The sequence below is a fragment of the Rhipicephalus sanguineus genome, chromosome 3, assembly GCF_013339695.2.
Source record: "Rhipicephalus sanguineus isolate Rsan-2018 chromosome 3, BIME_Rsan_1.4, whole genome shotgun sequence".
Classification (NCBI taxonomy): domain Eukaryota; kingdom Metazoa; phylum Arthropoda; class Arachnida; order Ixodida; family Ixodidae; genus Rhipicephalus; species Rhipicephalus sanguineus.
The window spans coordinates 103,512,466-103,534,710 of NC_051178.1; the positions used below are offsets into that span (position 1 = coordinate 103,512,466).

At 43.3% G+C, this 22,245-nt stretch overlaps 1 protein-coding gene across 1 annotated transcript in view; it reads left to right on the forward strand.

Moving 5' to 3' along the window:
- Positions 1-22,245, forward strand: part of LOC119385716 (UDP-glucose:glycoprotein glucosyltransferase 1) — a 96,696-nt gene that overhangs the window by 7,446 nt on the left and 67,005 nt on the right. The window contains exons 2-4 of the mRNA XM_049414071.1: positions 5,622-5,758; positions 6,899-6,984; positions 15,160-15,294. Coding sequence (XP_049270028.1) covers positions 5,625-5,758; positions 6,899-6,984; positions 15,160-15,294 — 355 coding nt within the window. The 5' untranslated portion in view covers positions 5,622-5,624. The remainder of the gene's footprint in view (positions 1-5,621; positions 5,759-6,898; positions 6,985-15,159; positions 15,295-22,245) is intronic.

Here is a 22,245-nt window from a genome sequence, read left to right on the forward strand (position 1 = left end):
TTTCTCTTCGCTTTCACGACGCTTTGAAGGAGTGCATATCGAGCATTAGTGTTTATTATGTGCTTGTTGATGCCATCTTTGCACGGTATTCACCATATGTGGGGTCCATGTATATGTAGGAACTTCAGCTACCACAAGCGTTAAATCATGATCATGGGCATTTGTCGTCGGTACGCAGATGCGCCACTAGGTGTCAACGTGAGTGCGATGCGTCCACATCAAGCGATAAACAGCAGTAGACATTGTACAAGCTCTCATATAGCAATGCATTATAAACAATAAACTACTTCTGTCACGACACGTTGCACTTACGTGTTATACCGATTCCTATGAAGGAGGGATCAGCCATCTTTTTTTCTTCCTTTCTTCTCTTTCATTTCTTTCTATTTCTTTTTTTTTCTCTCTATTTCTTTTTCTTTCTCTCTCTTGCTATCTTTATTTCTCTTTCTTCCCTTTCTTTGTTTCTCTATACTTCTCCCTGTCTTTTCTGTCTATGTTTCTTTCTCTCTATATATATATCGTTCTCCGTCTTTACATCTTTTTTTTGTATTTATTCCCTTTATTTCTCTCTCTTTTTTCTCATTCTGTTCCTTTCTATCGCTTTCTTTTTCTCTCTCTCTTTCACATGTTTCACGCACTCCACTTTGCCGAGCAGACTTTTCGTTTAACGCTTGCACTTGCTGTACTCGGTAGTGGGGCTTGTCCAATACCTGTGGCGTATACCCAGCTGTGGAGTTTTTTTGCAACACCACACAAACTATGGCGAGCTACAACAGCTGTTAAAAAGGAGGAACACATTACCTTTGGCATGGATCTTGCAAGTCATGGCGGTTGCCGTCTGTTCCGTGTAGCGCAGAACCAATTAATTTACGAAAAATGAGTCCATGTGAAAAATTATCGGTGCTTATAATTGTGAACACACTGGCATTGTCTTTCTGGAGCCCAGGAAAGGTGCAAAGGCATACTACTCTCTAATGAGCAAGGACAGACAGAAATCAGGGCCTCAAAAAGTGTTTCTTTAGAGAATGTCTTAATTCGTACACTTAGTAGAACTTCTTGAGGCACCTTTATTACTGTTCTGCACATTTAGCACATAGGTGTACATAGGTTAATTGCCATTCTCTGACAGAGACATAGTGATGGAGGCTGGGACAATAAGCCTCTCATTGTTGGCATTTGCAATGGGAAGTTCGGCATCACAAAAACTTCCTGTAACGCTAGATATAAAAGCGTTACTGGCTTGTAAAAGTCAGCATTTATAATTTCCATTACCTACGATGAATTGATATGTGCTTGCAAAAAAAAAAGAATCTATGAATGTTGGCGAAGCCATCATAAATTAACTGTAGAGTTGCGAAATAGAGTTAACATACCAGGTTTTCCTTGTGGTATATACCTTCTACAGTAGTAAACCATGCCACACATACCTTTGCACTCGGGGTTATTTTTATAATGCCCGTGCCTGTGTCTCCCTCTTTCTATTTTTTCAGTAGACCCTTTTCTGCTCTTTGCATTAGTCACAGCCAGATTCATACGGACATGTCTGTTTTTATTGCACAAAATATCGTCCGTCTTGTGTAGATTTACGTACACCCGTACAAATTTGACTGCAGATGTTGTGTGCAGATCGTTGGCATTTCGTGACTTCTAAATTGTCTGAAGCCCTTTCATATAGGAACAGCTGCTCGTACTCTTTGAACGGAATCAATTTAATATTTCATTGATGTCAGTCTACATGTGTGCTGTGATGAAAAACATGCATTGTCGATTGGACACATGGTTATGGCATTGTGTGTTGCATGTATTCACTTTGGCTCAGCATCCTATTTGTTGCGGGCGTGAACATTGAAGATGAGCGAGCATTATTTGGTTTCAGCACTCAAAAATAGAGTCCTGCAGGGTCCGAGTAGCTGTTTGATGTTGGTGTATCATCGACATTATCATCATTATTACACAGGGAATCAAAAAGTGCTGAAGGCCTAGTTACATAAGAGCTACAAAAATGACATTTTAAGTCCATTCTAACACGATGCTAGAAAAATTATATTTGTACGTATTAGGTTATTGCTCTTCTACAAATACTCAACTGCTACTCTTACCATAAGAAGAAATTTAGTATTCTGGGGAGTGCAAGTAGGAATGACGTGTGGAAGTGCTGCCTTGGAAGTTTACGCATCAGTTTGCTGTGATGTCATGGATTTTGACGGTGCCTGCTATGACTTAATTCTTTGTCGTTAAAAATGGACTACACTGCAATCTAAACAAGCCACTGATAGCACATGGCAAATTTCGGGAACTTCTACTGAACTGAAGTAGCCCCAATTGAAAAAATAACTTAAAAACTGTGTTGTCACGCTGAAGTGAAACTGCTGATGTACTGGCACAAAGTTCAGCTTTGAAATTGAATCGTCATTTTTAAAGTTTGAACTTGACCGTATTTTGAGCTTCAACCTTCATTTCTACCTCTTATAATCAACTTATAATCATGAAGTGAACCATAGTAGTTTTTAAACAATACTTTATTAGTTGAAACTGACCTAACATCTTTAGTGGTCCGTTGATAGGTGTAGATGTGCTTGGTAAAGAAAGCACAGCTATATTGCTTTCACATGGAATAAAACATACAGGCACTTAGCTACTAGCGAAATACATGTTTGAGACTAATGTGCATCATGTTGCATAAATTATGACTATATGCAAGTTTTATTGTAAATATAGTAACCACATAAAACTAAATGTTTGGTTGGTTTTTATATTCAACAGTTTAGCTTGTAGAACGTTGAAAACTTGATAATTCTGCAGGTTTCAAGAAATTTTTCTGCAGCAAACCTCTTGATTTAGAACTCATAGTGATAGGCCAGATAGAAACAGCCTTCTGTCTTGTTTCTAGATTTAGCCTTTCCTCTTGTCCACTTGAAACATGGCACATTTTGAAAAATGGTGACTAGATTAAATAATGAATTTTTAATGAAATGTGTGTAATCGTGTCACATGATACCTCTATAGAAGATCTTGGCATTTGTGGTTTTGTAGACCATGCTTTTTGTTTTTTCGTCAAAGTATCTCTGAAAATGGACTCTTTAAGTCCATCAGCTTCTCTCATTTTGCTGTTCTTTTCTTGTTACGCTTTCTTGTTATAATGGAAATGCCTTGGTTTCTATGATGATCTGAAATCACTTCCTCGTATCTGGCGCAGCATAGCCTCAGCTGCTTTTGCACCATAATAAACCGAATGAACTAACTTCCTTGTACGTTCCACTGTAGAGGAAAGAAGTGCCGATATTGGCCATTTGCTAGCTCACATAGTTGTAATGGGTGCCTCCGGGCAGTTTAATGGTTCTCATCTTAGTGCGTCATGATCTTTTTAAACACAAGAATAGGAGCATAATGTGAGTTGGGGCATGATGCAATAAACTGGTGCAGGCTGCTGCTTTAGCTGTAAAGAGAAGCTGCCGTAAATGTTCACCACGAGAGCGCAATTGTTGTTGCGGCACGTGGCAATGGATATTACGCTCATACAAATGGCCTAATAAATTCGACATATCTTCCTAGCACAATTAAGATTCTATTATGACTATGTGCATCACAGTTTAAAGGCCTTTATGCAGTCTTTAAAAATTGTTAATGTACGATGCCATGGCCAGGTGACAGTTGCCAATCTCTAGTTCAATGAGCTTGCTTCTGATGGCTGTAATTCATGTCGTGCCATGCACTATGTCATGGAAACCTACATTAGGATGTGCTACTAAGCACCTGCATTGCCGCATTATGATAAGAACAGACGACATACTTAGGTCATGATAACAAGAGCAACGAAGCGCTCGCTCTATTATTTGTCTCCCCACCCTCCTGTTTTTCTTTGCATCTACTAGCTGCTCCTGCGTGGCGTGTTTGTTCACAGCAAGCAAATCTCGCGTGGTGCTTGTGTCCACACTGCAGCTGCTTTATCTCTTGTCGCGCTACGTTTGTCGATCAGGCGATGTGATGAGTGGGACATCCGTCATAGATGGGCGGAACTCGTGTATGCTGTTAGCATTTTTGCCTACGCCCATTGCAATTCTTCGTGCAATGATTGCTTGTATTGTCTCGTCCTCTTCTCTTGTGTTCGTGTTTGCACACTTTACCTTCTTTTATGATGAATTCTCGCCAACTAGCTCAACTTTGTGTAATTTTAAGTTACCGTACATTGCAGATGCAGTGAGCATTTAAACGTGCGTGTTTCACAGTTGGTCATAAATTAAAGAAAAAAGTAAAAACGTGACCTCTGTTCAATTTGTAAGCTCTGCTGGTGTTTATTTATTCCCCCTCTTTAGCGTAAACTGTGCTTTAAAAAAAAAACTAGTAATGTTGTGCTATGGGAGTCATGCACATACAATTAGGGGAGCATTAATTGACAGTCAGCGTCTCAAGTTTTGTACACTATGTGACCTGTGGTGGTTGCGCATTTCCAAGCAGCTTGTCACTGTAGCCTACAGAGCTGAACGTCAAATTCTTAAAGGGACACGAAATAGCAAAACGATTTTTCTCGTATTAGTAAACTACTCTTTCACGATACCAAAAACACCACGCTTGCTGTGAGAAGGCGCTTAGTAAGTGAGAAATCGCGCAAAAATAAAATGTGGGTGGCGACGCCACCTTGAATGTTTTCGCACCATTCACTGTGACGTCACATATTTTGACGGCACCTACTAGGGCCTGCGTGGTTCCTAAACGGTAAAAATGAAGTACACTGTCCTCTGAGGGGGCCATAGACTTAACATACCAAGTTTGAGGAAATTTTGTTGAGCCAATGGCGCCAAAATACGATAAGTACACTTTGAAATCCGTGACGTCACGGGTGGAGATTATGGCGCGAAATTTAAAAATTAGACTTTGAACTTCATTTTCTCCTTTATTAATACACCTATGATCGTGAAATTAACGGCATTATAGTTCTGAAAGTCCAATTTATCAATCTAAACCGATTCATTGTTTCTCTTTAGTGTCCCTTTAACATTTATATACTGGCAGGTGCTGGAAATCCAAGCACTGGGCTGGGGAAATGTTCAGCATCTTGAGAAGTCTCACTGTCAGCAAAATTTTGGTGAATTACTGAATTTTCTCTGTTGATAGTGACATTATTACTTGCAGAAATTAGCCTCTTTGTTTCTTTTCTACAGAAATGTACGCTTGCGAGAAGCAAAGAACTTGTTTCAGAAGCTTGAACGGGAATGTTTCTTCTCCATAATTACCTGTCATGCATTTCAGCTGAATGACTCCATCAAACTTATGCTTGCTTACGTGTGTGAACTGCCACGCTTCTATGTGTAATCAATTAATCTATTCTTGAGCGCTACTCTCGTGTAAAAGCCCTAGGAGCATTTTTCTTTTTACTGTGAATAGCAGCATTTGCTGCTGATTTCAGCAGCACTGAGTTTGAGTGCTGGTCATGTTGCCTACATTCAGATGGGAGTGGTATACAGAAATTTTTGCACACGTTAAAAAAAAATCCTAGGTAATCAAAGCCTAAATAGGTCACTACAAAGTGTAGCTTTGCAAAATTAAGCACAGTAAGCGAATAAAGGCAATTTTCAATGCTAAATAAATGATGCATGTTTTTTTGTTTGTTCTTGTCTGTGCAGACCATGTGGAACCTGCCTGTCTTACTACTAGGCGTCTCTAGCGCAATCGTTGCTGTCGTTCAGTGTGCTCCTCAGAAAGCTATCTCTGTCACATTGGACTCTAAATGGAGCAACACGCCTCTTCACCTAGAAGCCAGGTGAGTGGTCTAGACATTGTTTTTCATTCAAGCTCTTAGTCGACTGGCTCTGTACTACTGCCGGTCTCGCAAGGTCGTCTTTTTTTGGTCAGTCGGCCTCTGCCTTATCTCCTTGACACTGTGTCGAGTGGATTAGGCAACGTGTTGCACTCGGTGAGTTTACCATTGCACTTGATAAGCATAATATGAAATGGGGAAAAAAGAAAGGTCAAGTCCTCATGTCTTAAGCACTCTGGGCTGATTTAGTGTTTTCTTTTTCTTAGGCAGCCAAGTGTTTTTCAGAAGACAGAAAAAAAATCTTAACAGAATGTGATGGCAAGACTTGCCACTGCTCTCTTTTTAACTTTTTCTTGCAGTTAATCTCGTAAATTGTTTTCTCCACACTTGCTTTATGTTTTAACTACTGACACTGTTCTTTGAAGAAGGGGTGCATTATAATTGTACATATATTTATTAATTTTGAAGTTTTCCAGTTTTGCCTGTTAGAAGCATAGATAAGCATGGACCAGTTTTAAGTAATAATCTTTTGTTGCAATTCACTTGGTCATTGCGCAGTGTAAAACTTTACATTACTTTGAATTAAAAAGAAGGTATGGCTTAAAAATTCACATAGTGTTTTGCAAAAACGTACGTAAGGATGAGCATATGGAATGTTCATGAATGCATCATTGTTGCCATTATCAATAAAAACGAATCGGACGTGAAGCCTTCTTCCCAAGCTGTTGTTCTGTTGTGATGCCGTCCTTAAACTCTCCATGCATTGCATTTTAATGTAACCATGTGTGCATTTGTTTGATACAGAAGATTAGAATCAAGATGCATGCATTATTAGTGAGAGGTGGTTAGAGTGGATATCACTCCATCTGTGGCAAACAGTCGACCATGAATTGGTAACATAGTGTCAACCATTTGGTCACTTGATTTGTCTGGTCTACGCCAAGGCACACATTATTACAGACGTTGAACTTCACAAAACATAATATTTCTTGCAGTTTTAGAGGGGTATTCATCTCTCTGAGGGTGAAAAGGACCGGTTGTGCGCTGTTCTTTTTGTCTCTTGTGATCATTGATAATTGCTTTGAATCAGAAAAGAAAGAAAAATGCAAATGTGCTTGGTTTTTTTTTCCCTCTTTTGTTTAGTGAATTCTTTGCCGAAGAAAGCAGCGACTACTTTTGGCGCTATGTGAATGACTTTCAACAACTGGACCTTGCTGCATTCTCTAACAGTAAGTCTTGTCGTTCTTTGTTTTGCTCTGTATGTGCGAAACGTTTCTGCATGTCTGCAGTTTGAACATTGACAGATTTTTGTTCGCATTTTGTTCAGCGTAATAGCTTGTTTGGGAAGTCTCGTTGAAAGAGTTTGAGTTGGGTGATCTTGTACTTTTTTTTGCACTTGTTTATGCAGAGCATGCACAAAGCTGCTTTAGAATTTGTCAGTTTATAGGGCATTATATTGGGTGTTTTTTTTTTTAGACAATACAGATTTTTTGTAATGATGCTATTACAGTCACGCCCCTGTTGTTTTTGCAAACAAACTCTACACCGAGGCGGAAAAACTTTGCTGTACCTAAAGTTACATTCAAATGGGTAATTAACAAAAAGTTGTAAATAACTTTTTAATTATTAACTTGGGAGCAGTTGTTTATATGGAAAAGTTGTAGGACGTGGTAATTTATGGCATACTAATTTTTTTTAAATCCCCAAAAGTACACAATTTGAGATATTAATCACTGAAATTCAAGGCCCCGATCCAGGTGATATCGAAACTGAGTGTGCCGGGCACACAGAAAATGTGGCAGCTGTGTTACGTCAGACCGGAAGTTCACGTGACGAACTTTGAAAAAAGGCCGCGTCGCGGCAGAATCTTGTCAGAAGTTGTCCGGAATACCCATTCAAGCTGCTTATTATTTGCGTTTGGTGTGTAGTGCTTATTTGTTTGTTTGTTAAACTCTAAAGTACAAAGAACTCTTTCACTTGTCTGTGAGAAGTAGCACATCAGTGGCTGCCACCTAGTTTTATGCTGTACAGTGAAAAAAGAAGTAGAGATTGCGGTTTTATTTGGTACAGCGCGAAAGAATCGGATAAACGCTAGACACCAAACGCAAAGATTAAGTGGTTCAATTGGGTATAACAGATGGCTTGCCATTTTTCCTGATGAGATTCTGCTGCGACATGCCTTTTCTCAAAGTTCATCACATGAACGTCTGGTCTGATGTAATGCAGCTACTGCATTTCCTGCACGCCCGGCACACTCAGTTTCGATATCGTCCTGATCGGGGCATTCACTTTAAATGATTAATGTCTCAAACCACATGTGTTTTAGGGGGATTTTTAAAAATGGGTGTGCCATAAATTGGCACGTCCTACAGCTTTTACAAATAGAGAATTGCCCTCGAGTTAATGACGAAAAAGTTAATTAATGAGTTTTTGAATCACTCATTTCAACGTAACTTTAGGTGTGGCAAAGTTTTTCTGCCTTGGCGTAGAGTCTATATGCAAGGATGACAGGGGCGTGACTGTCATAGCATTTTGATTAAAAAATGTTTATTGTCTAAAAAAAAAAAACACCCTGTATTTACATTGCCTACACCCGTGTGTACAAATGTTCATTATGTTGTGTAGCTTGATGAAATAGCGAGGAGTGGACAAACAACAGGGACAGTGTGTGTGTTCCAACTGTGTACTGTTTCATGTTATGCCAAGAGCAGGGTACTCATAGTGAACAATAAGTAGCCAATTCACTTCAACTGTAGCCCTGTCGATGCTCTTGCTATATGCCTATGTTCTTGTAGGCACGAAGACACAGCTAATTTATGCAAACCCACTTCTGAGGGAGGTGTGGCTGCTTGCATGCATGTATGTGTTAAAGAGGGGGCTATATATGCATATGTATTAATGATCACCAGGCAACGGTGGGGCTGGACCCCCTAGAAGCCCCCCTAATCCCTGTGTTGTGTTGAGTGGCAAGGGAATGCAAGGTTTGCAGATAAGCTATTTTGCCAGAAATTTGCTCTTAGAAGGCATTCTCCTAATACATGTTGCTACTACTCTTGAAGCAGATAACCAAGCACTCCCTCAATGCTGCTGGTGTTACATTGCGAGAACTTCATAAACAAAGGGAAGTGTCAGAAGGAGAGTGAATGTTGTCACAAGATTGTCAGTCTTGCGAGGACAAGGTCAATGCTTTTTTTCACGCCCGCTTGCCACTTCCTCTGGCACTGGCGGGGGAGATGCCTGTTCGGGGCTCATTTGTGGCAGCTTCCTGCGCGTGGTTGCGTGCTTATCTTCGGTTTCATTTTCTCTCTGCTCAGAGGTTGTTTTGGAGGTCAAGGGTTATTGAAACCGAAGGTTCATGTGGATGTGCAAAATTTGTTTTGTGGTTTCTCTGGGCACAGCTTGCTGAGATTTGTGTGGGAATTTGTTAGTTGATCTAACGTTCTGTTTTTTAACTCTTTAGACTTCTAAGTTGTAGATACACTCGTCTTACCTATTTGTACCAATATCGCCAAGGGCAGACTCTACATATGTGCGGCACAAATTGCTTTGCTTTTGTTAATGAGTCACGCCTGTTAGTTGGTTCTGCCGATAACTGCTAGCTTTGCGCACTCATGCATATAATTTTGTAGTTTACACTTGTATTGTTGCACTGAGTTTAAAGGTTATCATTGCAGACATTCAGATACTTTCTGGAAAACTCGATGTCAGCATACTACTCAATTCTTACATCCTTAACACAAAGATAAACCATGCACTTCATTTTTTTATATCTGTATGTATGTGTGTGTGATCATCACATGCAAACAAAATTGAAAGTTAAGAAAATACGGGGGAAATTTTCACACAATTTTTCAAAAAAGAGCTTTATTAGGGTTTGGACAAACCTGACGTACAGGCAGGGTGATATTTAAAAAAATTCTGATAGTAAACGTTAGAAGTGCAGCACACACTGTGTAATTTTTAAGTTAGATAATTTTACCCACATGTATGCATGTTTTCATATGTGTATGTGCGAGGCTTACAAAAGCATGTGCTCTGAACAACCTTGCTTGGTTTAAGTGGACAGTGCTTTACTTTAAGTATGCTGTGTCTGGAAATGCTTATAGCACGTTATCTTTCATGAATATATTAGAGGAACAGAGAAGTTGTTTGTCGTTTTCTTAGTATCATGTTTTGCCAATTTACTAGCATGGCAGTCGCTCTAAGTATGTAAATTGAAGTGATAAAGTGATGTTTACTTCACAATGACACATTGATACTGTAATAATTAGCAGCAATGAAAATTAGAAAAAGGTAGCTACCCCTCAAGTCGATTGAGCGGGCACTACTGCCTTACCTTGTTTTCATAAACATGTGGCAGCGTTCATTTTATTGCCATCAGCTTCAAAGTTGTCACCCCTTCTAACAGCACAGCACTGTGGCAGAAGCAATAGAAAGCTGACTTGCCGGCTTTTTTTTATGTACATTTAATTCCAGTAAAACTAAAGAAGGTGTCAACGAAAGGAAGGGTTTGGTTAGCATGTGGCAGGTTTGTTTCTTTAGTTGTCAGTCGTCTAGCTTGTTTTGACGGTTCCTTATCGTCAGCGATGACGTTAGCCCGGTGTAGTTATGCCACGCCGCTGCAGCCTGCGCAGAGTCGAACGCTTGTTTTTGCCCTGGCGGTCCTGTGACCTAGTTTTTCGGGCAGCTTCGGAGGGTGTTCATGTAACAGCGATACCCCATTGTTTACTTTTTAACACCTGTGACAGGTGTGATCGTCACTTCGTGGGACGCTGCATTGTAGCCGTCACATTTGTTTTTGTGTCCCGCTGGGGGCTTTGCTGCGTCGCATGTTGTGGAAGGCTTCCTCTGGACGCACTTGCTTTGGGCTGACACGAAGGGCATCGATGTTTGTTGGTTGTCCGATGATGATTGTCAACTTTCCTTAAGCGTTAAACGAACCAGAGGCCTATTATTTATCTATCTTAGCTGATTGAGGTTAAAGAACAGCTTTATGTCACCACTGCATACGTTTGGCTTCTCACTGCACGTGTAAAATGACGATCAGGTATTTTCTAAGATATTGTTCTGAGTTGGCTTTTTTTTAATTTCAGCTATATTTCAAGAGACAATTTGCTGTTATGATGCTTGTTGCAGCTTTCGTAGAAGACAGATTCAGATTTTTGCAAAGCAGCCACCATTTTGCACGAAACTGAACTTCTCAAATGTTGCACAAGGGCCTGTGTATGACGTCCATTGGCTCTGAATACTTGCACATGAAGCTTTGGAAACTAGTCTGCCTTTTGTAACTGATTAGTAGGCATCGTGAGTTATATTTTAGAGTCTTAAATTACCTAGCTCTTGCATTAGCATACTTTTCATTGGACTGGCTGGTTTAACATAGGGTTTTGTTTAGCGTTTTTACCTAGGTTTCACTTTGACATGATCAATAACATTATCAGCTCTCTTTGTGGTGACACATTTCTTACTGCTGTCAAAAGCAATTGCAGTACACTGTCACACATTATTTTCATGTTAAAGAGAAAACAAAAAGCAAACAAACAAATGAACAAACGAACAAATGAGCAGATGAAAGAAAAGGATCAGTTCCTGGGGAGGTAAGGCGAAGTAGGATATAAAGGATTGCTGCACATTGCAAGACATAATGGCCGTAACACCTTATTTTGGCCATCGTGAGGGAACATGTTTGTGTGCCAAGTCGTCAGGTTTGCTCTAATAATTGGACTAAAACACAGCTCTGAATCGAAAGGATGCATGTGATGGCTGAGAGAAGCCTAATAATATTGATTTCCCGGATGCTATTCTCTAGCTTGCTCTGCCCTTGACTCATTGACTGAATGGCATCTTGCCAAGCACACCCAACCCACTCTTCGGGGCAGTTGGCTGTAGTATTGCGCGTTTTGTACAATGTCCAGGAAGCTGCCTATAGAAAACATAGCCTATGTTTGGCACAAATCTTTCTACGCCTGTACTTACATTTGTGCCGCTTCTTTTTTTCGTGTCTTATTGCAGAACTAGCAGCGGCCATTTCGCTCTTGAGTTATGTTTATTTGGATCTTGTTATTCGCTGCTGTAGTGTGTCCTTATTCTATGTTTCATCGTATTTTCATATTCAGGCTACTGTACACCTTAGATATTCTTCAGATTACTCTCTCCCTCTCTCTCTCTCTCCATTTTTATTCCTGCAATAGTTTAAAAACTCTATCGTCTTATTGCTTTGAGTCAGCATTTTTCTTTTTCTTCCATGTGAGATGTAGGTGATACTTTCAACAACAGGTACTAGCAATTTCTTCAACAGTTTTAATTTCCAGGAATCGGGTAGGTTTGTGCGGTATATATAAAACAGCTCTTCTAGCAGCTCGTTATGTAGGATTGACGTCACAAATTCTCCAGCAGCAGTTAAGCTCGGACAGTAGAAGAGAGTGAAGTACAGTAAAAACTCGTTAATTCGACACTCGTTAATTCAGGAAATTGGATAATTCGGACGTGTTCTATGGTCTCGGCCAGCGTATGCATTGTTTAATGACATCAAACCCTCCTTAATTCGGTCATATGTGGCCGCTACCCAGATAATTCGGACGGTACTCTGAGCACACCGAGCGCGAAGTGCCGCATATGTGCGATGCAAGCAAACGAAAACGGCATTCACGGACAGCTGAAACGGCCGCTAGCTGTCAGGAAGGCGTTGTCACAATCCACGCCACGTTGTTGGTTACACAATAAGGTAATGTGTTCGGAGTACGTTTTGGATTAAGACACGGGGTGCTTGACCCGCGTTCACAATGTGAACGAAGTCGCAAGTGACGAAAATTGCTGCTTTCACACTGCTCTTATGCAAAATAATTACTGTATTTACGTATTCCTCAAGAAAATGAAAGCGTATTGATGTAATAGACATTTATTTATTGTTTTCATGATACTTTCAATAATTCGTCAGGCAGTTTTTCAGGCCCCGTGAAATCCGAATTAACGAGCTTTCACTGTATGTTGTTATTGCCATGCTTGTGTGAGAAGCTGTCACACTACTACGAGCAGAAAGGAGGAAACTTAAGGTAAAGATGGGAATGCAAGCATGCTATTGCTGTTTTTGTAATTGAAGAGGAAGACCACGACTTCAATAGTAAGACGGGAAAGAATGCGGGCTTTCTCTGCTTTGAGAACATAAATGTTTAGAATCCATCAAATGTATGACCACGTGGCTTCCTGCATTTATGATGGAAACACAGGAACTTTACCTCATAAGTTTAAACACAATGCTAATAGGACACAGGAGTTATTTATGTTGTGTAGTTGTGTATGCAGAGGCTTACGTTTCCCTATTGTCTTGTGTGTGTATGAGGGGGGGTGTGCAGATAGGTGGTGCCGCTGGGTTGGTGGTGGTGGTCGAAGCAGAACACACTGTGCATCGAGGGAAGCACAGAAAATAATTATGTCAATGTTGGGGTCAAAATCTGGAAGTTCATTTATTCGGGGTTGATTCCAGCAGTGTGCTACACGTCTAGAAAAAAATGCAGCAGTCATAGAGCCTTCGAGCTATCATTGGGTCTTCTCTGGTATGTGGCCCTGGAAGAGGGGTTGTGTTGGGGGGGAGGGGTTAAAAGCATCCAAGCAGAAGCCTGGTAAAAGAAATCAAGCGTGACAGATGCATTTACACTCCAATGCTTTCTACTAGGCCCATTTTTTTTATTACTCACGCTCACCACTTGATATCACAATTAGATACACTGGCTTAAGCACCACTTACATGTAGTCTGTTTTTCACAACAGTTGCCTGCTTGTCTTGCTAGGGCAACGACATCAATGGCCCTGCACATCCTGTTTCTTATTTACTCATTTCTTGCCATGCAGTGGATTAGTTCTGTGCTGCCTTGTTGTGTCTCCAGCACATGCACACTACGAGTCCTATTTCCAGCGTCAACACTTCTTTCCTTGAACGACTGGAGTGCTTGCTTGCTCGTGTATGCTTTGTCCCTGCCTTTCTTTTTTTTGCAGTGTCCTGAAGCACACTGTTTTCTTGCTTGCATCTCAAGGTGTACAGACACCTAGAGAGTCTAAGCAAAAGGGTCCTCAAGGTGTAGCTATTTATGGTGACCACTGCGGCTTCCAGCCTCATTCTCTTGAGCCTGTTCTGGGAATGCAGCCTACAAATGGGTTGTGCAGTGCTTTTGGAGTGTTTATGTTGCACTTATCAACCTCTCCGCTGGTGCCAGATATCGCTTGTTTTGTTGTTGTGTGCCCAGACATCCTTGTGCACGTGTGCAACTCCCTTAATGCTCTTTCATCTTTAAATGCAGCTGCTCTTCAAGAGAAGTGGCACGTGGATGACACCATTGGTTGTTTGTGATGTGAAGCTTTGCACTGCAGTTATTTATCCCAGACGTCTTTGTTGGCATTGCATAGCACTTCTCTATGCTTTAATTCTCTCTCTTCAAAACAAGTTGGAAGGGTCACAATAAGGCAGAGAGCTGAATCTGGCCAACTCTGAAGAAGCAAGGAAGTCTTCAGCCTGGAATACTAAACACTTAAACAAGAAGACTGATCCTTGACAGGGCAGTTCTCATGAAGACGAGATGCATTGCTGAAAAATTGGCTATAGTCTGAGCCTTCTGCTTTTCACCCACTGCTAAACAGCTTTTGCTGCTTATCATGGACAAATGACGCGAGATGCCTTTAAAGGGTTTGCATTCAGTCTCCGCTGTGGAGTGAGTTTTGCATTGTGAGCTTGAGCGTGAAATTGAGTGTACAGTGGGAAGAGCACATCGCAACAAAAAATCAAGATAAACATCTTTTGTTTTAAGTGGTGTTGTGAGTGCTGGCCAACCTTCCACTGTTCTCACTTGCTAAAATTTGGACCCTTTCCCTGTCTTTGATACCCTGTTACATGCTCTATTTCGTTGAAGCAGAGCAGGGGGGCAAGGGTCAGGGCGGCCAAAAACCAAAGCAGCCACTGAGGAACTGTAAATGGGGCTGCACAACACCAAGAACCATGACAAGAGGATCAGTGCAAGCTGCACCCTTCTAAATAGTTTCTTTGTTAATGTTTACAAAATATATCTTTGCATTTGTTGTGTCTGTTTTCTCAGCCTTGTTCAAGTGAGCTGCATCAGTGGCTTGACACGCTTACCACTCTCATGGATTCTCTTCAGATCACACTTTGTTGAAGTAGAGGGCAGGAAAGTGCGACAAGAAAGCTGATTGTTTGCCACCGAAAAATCACAGTCTCACACTTTGCACGTGCACACATGTCCAGGCCACGCGCCTGTTCCATGAATATGTTTTTGCATAGTTCATTCTCCTTTGTTCCTCTCTAACATTCTGGATCTACTGCACTTTATTTTGCTGCATTACACTGGAGTGGGAAGCATCCTGAGACTTATGGGCCCGTTTTTCCTCTCGCTGTGCAGGCACGCCGAAGGCACAGTACGAGACTGTGCTCGATGTGGCCACCAAGCACCTGTCGCCAGCCAAGCTGGCACTGCTGAAGCTGTCGCTGTCCCTGCGGGCCCACTCGCCGGCTGTTGAGACCTTCCAGCAGGTAGGATGACAACACTCCATCAAGGGATTCGTGCCTTGTCGTTGGAGCCATTTACAATTGTAGATTGAACTAGTCATGCGTGACATGGAACTACTTGCAAGTCCCCTGGGCTTTAGCCTGAGCAGGGCTTGGCTAATCTGACGACTTTATTCCCCTGTTCTGCCTGTTCGCACATGGACGGTGGTACTTTTCTCATGTTGTCACTAAATGCGGGTTTCCCAGAGTGAGTGGGAGTTGCGCATAGGTCCACCATGTTGCAATCCAACTATATGCATTAAAACGACGCTAAAAACATGAAATGCCATAACATTAACTAGCTGCAGCCATGACAAATATAAGACAGACAATGTTATGAAATGAAATTATTTTCCATCATATACAGTTATGTACAGATGGCAAATCTGTGCATAAATGTATATGATGTGACGTGAATCACATGCTTGATATGAATAGTGTGACATGAATGATTCATGCATAGTGTGGCATTACCTGAGGCCTCAGTGACACAGACATAGTACTATGACGAACTACAGGAGTGCAATCATCTGTTCTTACATGATATACGCACAATTTTATGTGCAGCATTTGCATGCATGTCATTATGATGCACGATGAGAATTGAGTCAATTAACACAAAATAGTACGTCAGTTTGGTTCTCTACAGCAATTTGCAGTTGCATGTGACTGTGTTTTGTGATTGGCAATGGAGGAAACATGGGAAAGTGATAAGGCAGCTGGGCTTCCCTTTGTGAGCCATGTACAGTAACTCCCACTATCACAAGTGTCAGCCCGTGCTGAAGGGTGAATGACAGTAAAAAAATAGAATATAGCGAAATGTCTCCTTGCATTATACGCCGGCAGGATGTGTACACGGCAAGATGACGACAATGCCGATAGTTGACTGTGCTGCATTGCTGTTGAATAAACTCGCAGAGGTGACCAAACGAAGAATCTCGTGGCCAGCCTATCCCCCCCCCCCTCTTTTTTTTTTTCTTATGGGAGCTTTTCTAGGGCTGGGCCTGATGACAGATGAGTGTCCACGTCGCATGTCACGTTCTGGTTCCCAGATGCACCCATAGATGGCGTAACTGCCTTGGTTGTGGACGAAGTGGTAGCTGCACAGTGAAACGGCGAAGGGCAGCTTGAGCGTGAATAGAGCCTAAAGTCACTGTAGCAGGGGCGTGTGTGGCAGGGGCTGCCACACGTCCTTTACTGTGCATCTCTACTCTACAAATAATGTAATCACAGACACCCACAAAAAATCACGAAACATCACAGAAAATTATGGTGCCTGCGCGATTATGGTGCCTGCACTCTCCCTCTTTCACGGAATGGGCTAGGGTGAGGAAGGAAAGCATCCAGGCACACTAATCACGATGAAATATATGATGCGACCAAGTAACTGTGTAGCATTGGTGCTAACATAAGGCCTGGCTTGCAGTGCGGGTCCACTCCTACACCAGTAAGTTGCGCACACGGGGCGGTGATGAACTGCCCTTGTGTCTTTGCATCGCATGATCAGTCAAAGTCAGACTAATCTGAAGCGAATTTCCTGCTTCGCGTGTCGCGATGCACCATAGTTAGTGTTGAACATCATCTGCCAGTGTGGTTCAGTGGATGGAGTATTCCCGGTTTCGGTGTTTGGATGAGGATTGAGCGCAGAAATGAAGGAAGTTGAAATGGTGGTTCTCTTATCCCTTTGGACAGTTTTATTGTCATGAGAAGTGTGTGGAAGTCGTGGTGTACTGCCTTGGACTCCATGCGAACGAGTTCCCAAAGACATCATCCCCATTGGACTTGTTATGACGTAAAAGAAGTACTAAAGAATCCTCATTTTCAAAGCGTACGTAAGTACGTGCATAGACGTACGCTCCGAAATTCATTGCCGCGGTGCTTCTGTTTCCAGCGTGTCGAAATTAGAAGACATGCAGAAGAAACTGACACAGAATGATTGAACTAAGACTGTCAAAATGTTCAGCGTTAAGAATGATTGAACGTTTGGACGTTTTACAGAGACGAAGTTCCTGGCTGGCGCCATTTGATCAATCAATTAACTAATGAATCAGTCAGTCGATCGATTGATCAATCAATCAATCAATCGATGTTTATTACCATAAATGCAATTGCAGTGCATATATCGAGGTAATACATTTTTCAGGAGCATGCCCAAAAGTAAAGACATCTGGATCTTATGGACTCTCGATTATTGTTTTGTACTAATGTTTTTATAAATACGCAGAGAAATTGCAGAGAAACTGCCGAGGTACGTGGTGCATATACAACATTATGCGGGCATCATGCGTCTCTCTGTATAATGGCCGGTGTGCAAGCAGTTCGGCTCGTCTACATAGCGTGCTGCGCTCTCGAGCCGTATACGAAGGTAGTACACGTGTCGTTTCCCCAAGACGAGATCTTGTCAAGGCCAGCAGCGCCCGGTGTAACCACGTGAGGCGCGCGTGCGCCGCCGATTCTGTCCGCGCGCGACCAATGCATTCATTCATGAGAGCGAACGAAGGCTTCACCCGATGTGTCCGCTGTAATAAATGGCGTGCGCCGAACGTACGCGCGACCTCCTCTGTAAAAAAAAAAAAGTGTGCTCGTCGCGTGGCCTCCGACATTAGAAGAAAAAAGGAAGAGGGGGGGGGGGGAGCCTCGAAGTGTTCGTGAATTTAAGTGAGCAGAGGACACAGCTGTGCCGCTTGTCTTTAACCAAACTGCAGGCCTCTACACATACGTACTCTGCCTCTATGCGTGTGCTGTGGGGCTATTAGGGGTTCTGCTGCGCAATTGGATATTGCGTAACAGCCGCCGTGCAGGTATAGACGAATGTCTGTTTGCCGTGTCCGTAGCGCTTTGCTGGTTTTTGTTTGTTTAGGCATGGCTGATGGAGGAAGTTTGGGTGCTGAAACGATCGCTTCTGTCCGCGCAGCAGCATGGGCGCGCACTGCTAATATACTTCTCTCTCTCTCTCCCCGCTCGTCGCCTCATATTCTTAAGGCGAAAGACGAACCGAGAAGGCCAACGATATGATCAGCCGACGAACAGAGGCGTATAATGGCGATGTTATTGAGCATCATGCAACCGTTTGCAAGCGACGTTGCGCTTCTGTATGTACGCAAATGATCGATGGTGTTTGTTGATGAGAGTGAACACTCGACGCTTTACTCGTGGCACTCGGCGTAATAATTGTGACTTAATGAGGACGGCCAAAGCTTCGCGGAACCGGCTCGCGCCGCGTGCTTTGCGTCCGCGTCGCACTCGAAGCCGTTTCCTATAAACATGGGAACATTGGGCGAGTTGGTGTATAGATTCATCGTGGCAACACAGCGCGACGAATGTGGACCGAGAAAAGAAAGGGACACATGATGCAGCGCTGTGTTGTGTGTCGCCTTCTTTTCTTCGTCAGCGTTAGTCGCGCTGTGTTGCCACGGTGAATCAGTTTTCTTTGTTTTTGCGCACCGAGAGCATGAAAACGCGATGGGTCCGATTCGTCCACTCGATACCAAACGCGGGTGTTTCCAAGTGTGGTCTGAAGTCGCTCATATCCAGCCTATGCGTAGTCGTTGCTTGGATGCCGAAAAAGTTTCTCCTTTCGAGACTGTCCACTGTGTAGAACTTTCATGTATTCGTGCGCCTGCGGCGCTGTGTCAGACCGCCCCTATAACGTTTTTTTGCTGCAAACGACTCGGGATTGCCCGCGAGCTTTCGCTTCACTGAGAACTTCCTCGTGCTGACGTGCGCTGTCTCTGTTGTTAGAACACGACCTTCGTCGCTGGAAAGAGCTGAAATTCGCCCGATCGACACGCGGCACGGACTGACGTACACCGCACGGTCCCGCTGCGTTATAGTTCATTTTCCATATATAAACACCGCAGCCTGCGGCTCGGCATATGAGGTGTATAGTTAGTCACAGAACGCGTGTTCTCCCCGACGAGTCAGGGGATGTCCGTGGGCGTCGGCAGGCGGTACAAAAGGGGCACTTGTCCCCCTCAAGCCACACCAGCGCACCACCCTCTCTCCAAGCCACATGCACGTGCACATGTCTCAAGGGCAACTGTCGAAGAGATACGTCAGCGCCAACATCAATGTCGATCTGTGGAATGAATGAATGTTATAGGCTTGAGCACTGAATAGCACCAAGAGCGGTTCAAATTTATGCCATCCATGCTCCCAAACGGCATTTTTGCGGAAAATCGCACCACGCCGGCGCCATAAAGCGTAATATTGTCAAAACCTTGCTTCGAAAAAAAAAAAGAAAGAAAAAAAGCCGATAGCACATCGCCGTCGTCATCATCATACACGCGATCGTCAGCGGACTTGCCGTACGTAACCGATGTTATCGGTTCTACATTTATTGTGTGTGAGCTTTCGTTGTGTTCCCCATCGGCGGAAGAAACGCCTACTGTAACACGTTGGTGTTCCATTAGCTGAATGCAAGTAACTCGGTAGGTTAGAATTAATGCCGCAGTTTTTGTTTACTTTTCAAGCGAAGCTTGTTATGACTCACAGATAACGGTCGCGACACGTCACACGCGAAAAACCCGGCGCCGGTGAGCGCGAAGGAATGCGGCCTTCGAAGGTGCGCAGGCCTCGATGATACGTATTTGTATGCGCCGTTTTCCTATAATATTGATGCTTTCTCGAGCGTGGGCTTGTGGGTGATCAGCCGTTTCTGATATGACACTCTGATCTGTTATCGACGTGACTTGTCATTTGACGTCGCCACATTTCATTGTTGCATGGATATGAACGCGCGACCGTCGTTGTTGCATGTAGCAACTGAAGTGTTCTATTCTAAGCACGTGGATGACGGTCCAATTACCGGCATGGATGAAGGAAGCAGTTAGTAGGGAGCATTGCGCGATGCGATATGAAGAAAGAAAGAAGAGAGAGAGAAGGAAAGAAAGAAAGTATACGTCAGGCACCTACACGCGAAGCTTCGATTGCCCCCTTGTTCCAATATTTTGTTCTTTCTTGTTGGTTATCCCCGGATGACGTAGCCCTCAGTCCAGCGGCTCCATTTTCTGCTTTGTAATCCGGCTGGCCCAGGCAATCAGTCTTCTTCGTTGGTCATGCTGGGCTGCTCTGGAAAGAGCGACTTCTCAACTGGCGGGGTGAAGGGCTGAACGTTCGAGGCTTTGGTGTATTACACGGTAGCGACAGGTAACCGCTGGTCCGCCACCGCGCGCCATGGTTGCAGGCATCTGCGGACCTATTAGAAGAAACAAAAAAAAAAAGTGAAAGCTCGCTAGTCCTATTCGGTGTGACGAGCTTTCCCGGCGGGTATGGCAGAATAATTCTCGCAGATCGTGCGATCGATTATAACGCAAACGCTTTCTATATGCACGATCCGAGCCAACGCTTAACTTGAGCTGTGTAACATTTCCTGGATTTACGCGATTTAATCGTTCAGGGGGCGCTGGAAGAAGATTACGGGTTAGGTTGGTGGGTTATAGGGCGCCGTGTATACGAATCGAGCCACTTTTGCATACAGAGCGACGAATTTATATGCGTTAGAAGTGCGTCAGAACGATAACCAGGTGGTGTACAAGCGCTTCCTTCAAATCTCAGTTACGTCATTAACTCTTGCAGGGCGCCTAGCCAAGACTCGTTGATGGTTAATATACAAGGTTTGCGCTGCTTTGATACGTCCTTGAGCTCTGTATACAGTTTGCTGCCTCGCTAGCTCATTTTGCTGAACCGCGATAGAACTTCCGTGGTTCCACAGCCGGCGTCCGAAGCTTTTATCCGTGAATAATAATTACGGGGTTTTGCGTGCCAAAACCACCGTATGATTATGAGGCACGCCGTATATAGTTGGCGACTCCGAATTGTTCTTTAACGTGAACCTAAATCTAAGTATGTATACATGGCTTACGTTTCGACACGATCGATACGTGTCCGCCGTGGCTGGGAATCGAACCCGCGTCCTCGATCTTACCATCGCAACGCTTTAGCGGCTTATGTAGCTACCCTGGCGGGAAATGTTAAGTTTTATTGGTCTTTACCAGGGGTTGGCAACCTGCGGCCCGCAGCATAGAGTTTCATATAAGATACACTAGAGGGAACTCTGGCGCTAGTGTCTATGGGAGCTGCAAGCATGACGCTTCAGGCAGCATGGGAATGATGGGTAGTGCACGGATTTGTCTAAACTTGGTTCTTTCGGCTCCGTTTGGCTCCGCGTCGCCTGCATCCGCTTTGTCGCAAAACGAAGTTCAGCAAAAGTCAGCAGTTCCACTTCACCACTTTAACTTTTTTAGGCTCACCAATTCAAATCTGGTCACGAAGTTCACAACGATCCATTCTTTTATCCGAAGGAAAACCAAAACACAGCAATAAACAAAGCCACAAGTGCGTTTGAAGCCCACAAGCACGTAGACTAGGCAAATCCGTGTACTACCCATCATTCCCATGGTGGCTGAACAATCGCAGCGCCAGAGTTCCCTCTAGTTAATTTTAGGAAACTCTAGGGCCCGCAGGCCGCTTGCGCCCCCCCAGCACGACGTCAGAACACCCCCCCTCCCTTTGTCAATCCCTATCTGAAGGCCAAGATAACAGTTTTGACGTCCAATGGGGATCGACAGGAACAAAGAGAAATCGCTTCCATCTGGCATTGCACCCCGTCTTTACACTTAACCATGATAACGTCTTACGATTATTGATAATTCGCCTAGCTATTCTACTGACTATATAGACAACGATTATTTTATCAATTGATAACTATATATATAACTGTTAATTATAGATAACGATTATTGTCAATTCGCCGATTTTTTTTTTTTTTTTCTCTGTCTGCAAATCCCCTCCCTCCGATATCCCGTGTGGCCCCCCCGTCGTGGCGGGCTTCGTGCAACTCGGCCCTCCGCCTCAAAAGTTTGCCGACCCCTGGTCTGTATCAATGTTATGGAATGGCGAATAATGTGGTGGACAAGTGTTGCAGAAAGCGGAGACCTTG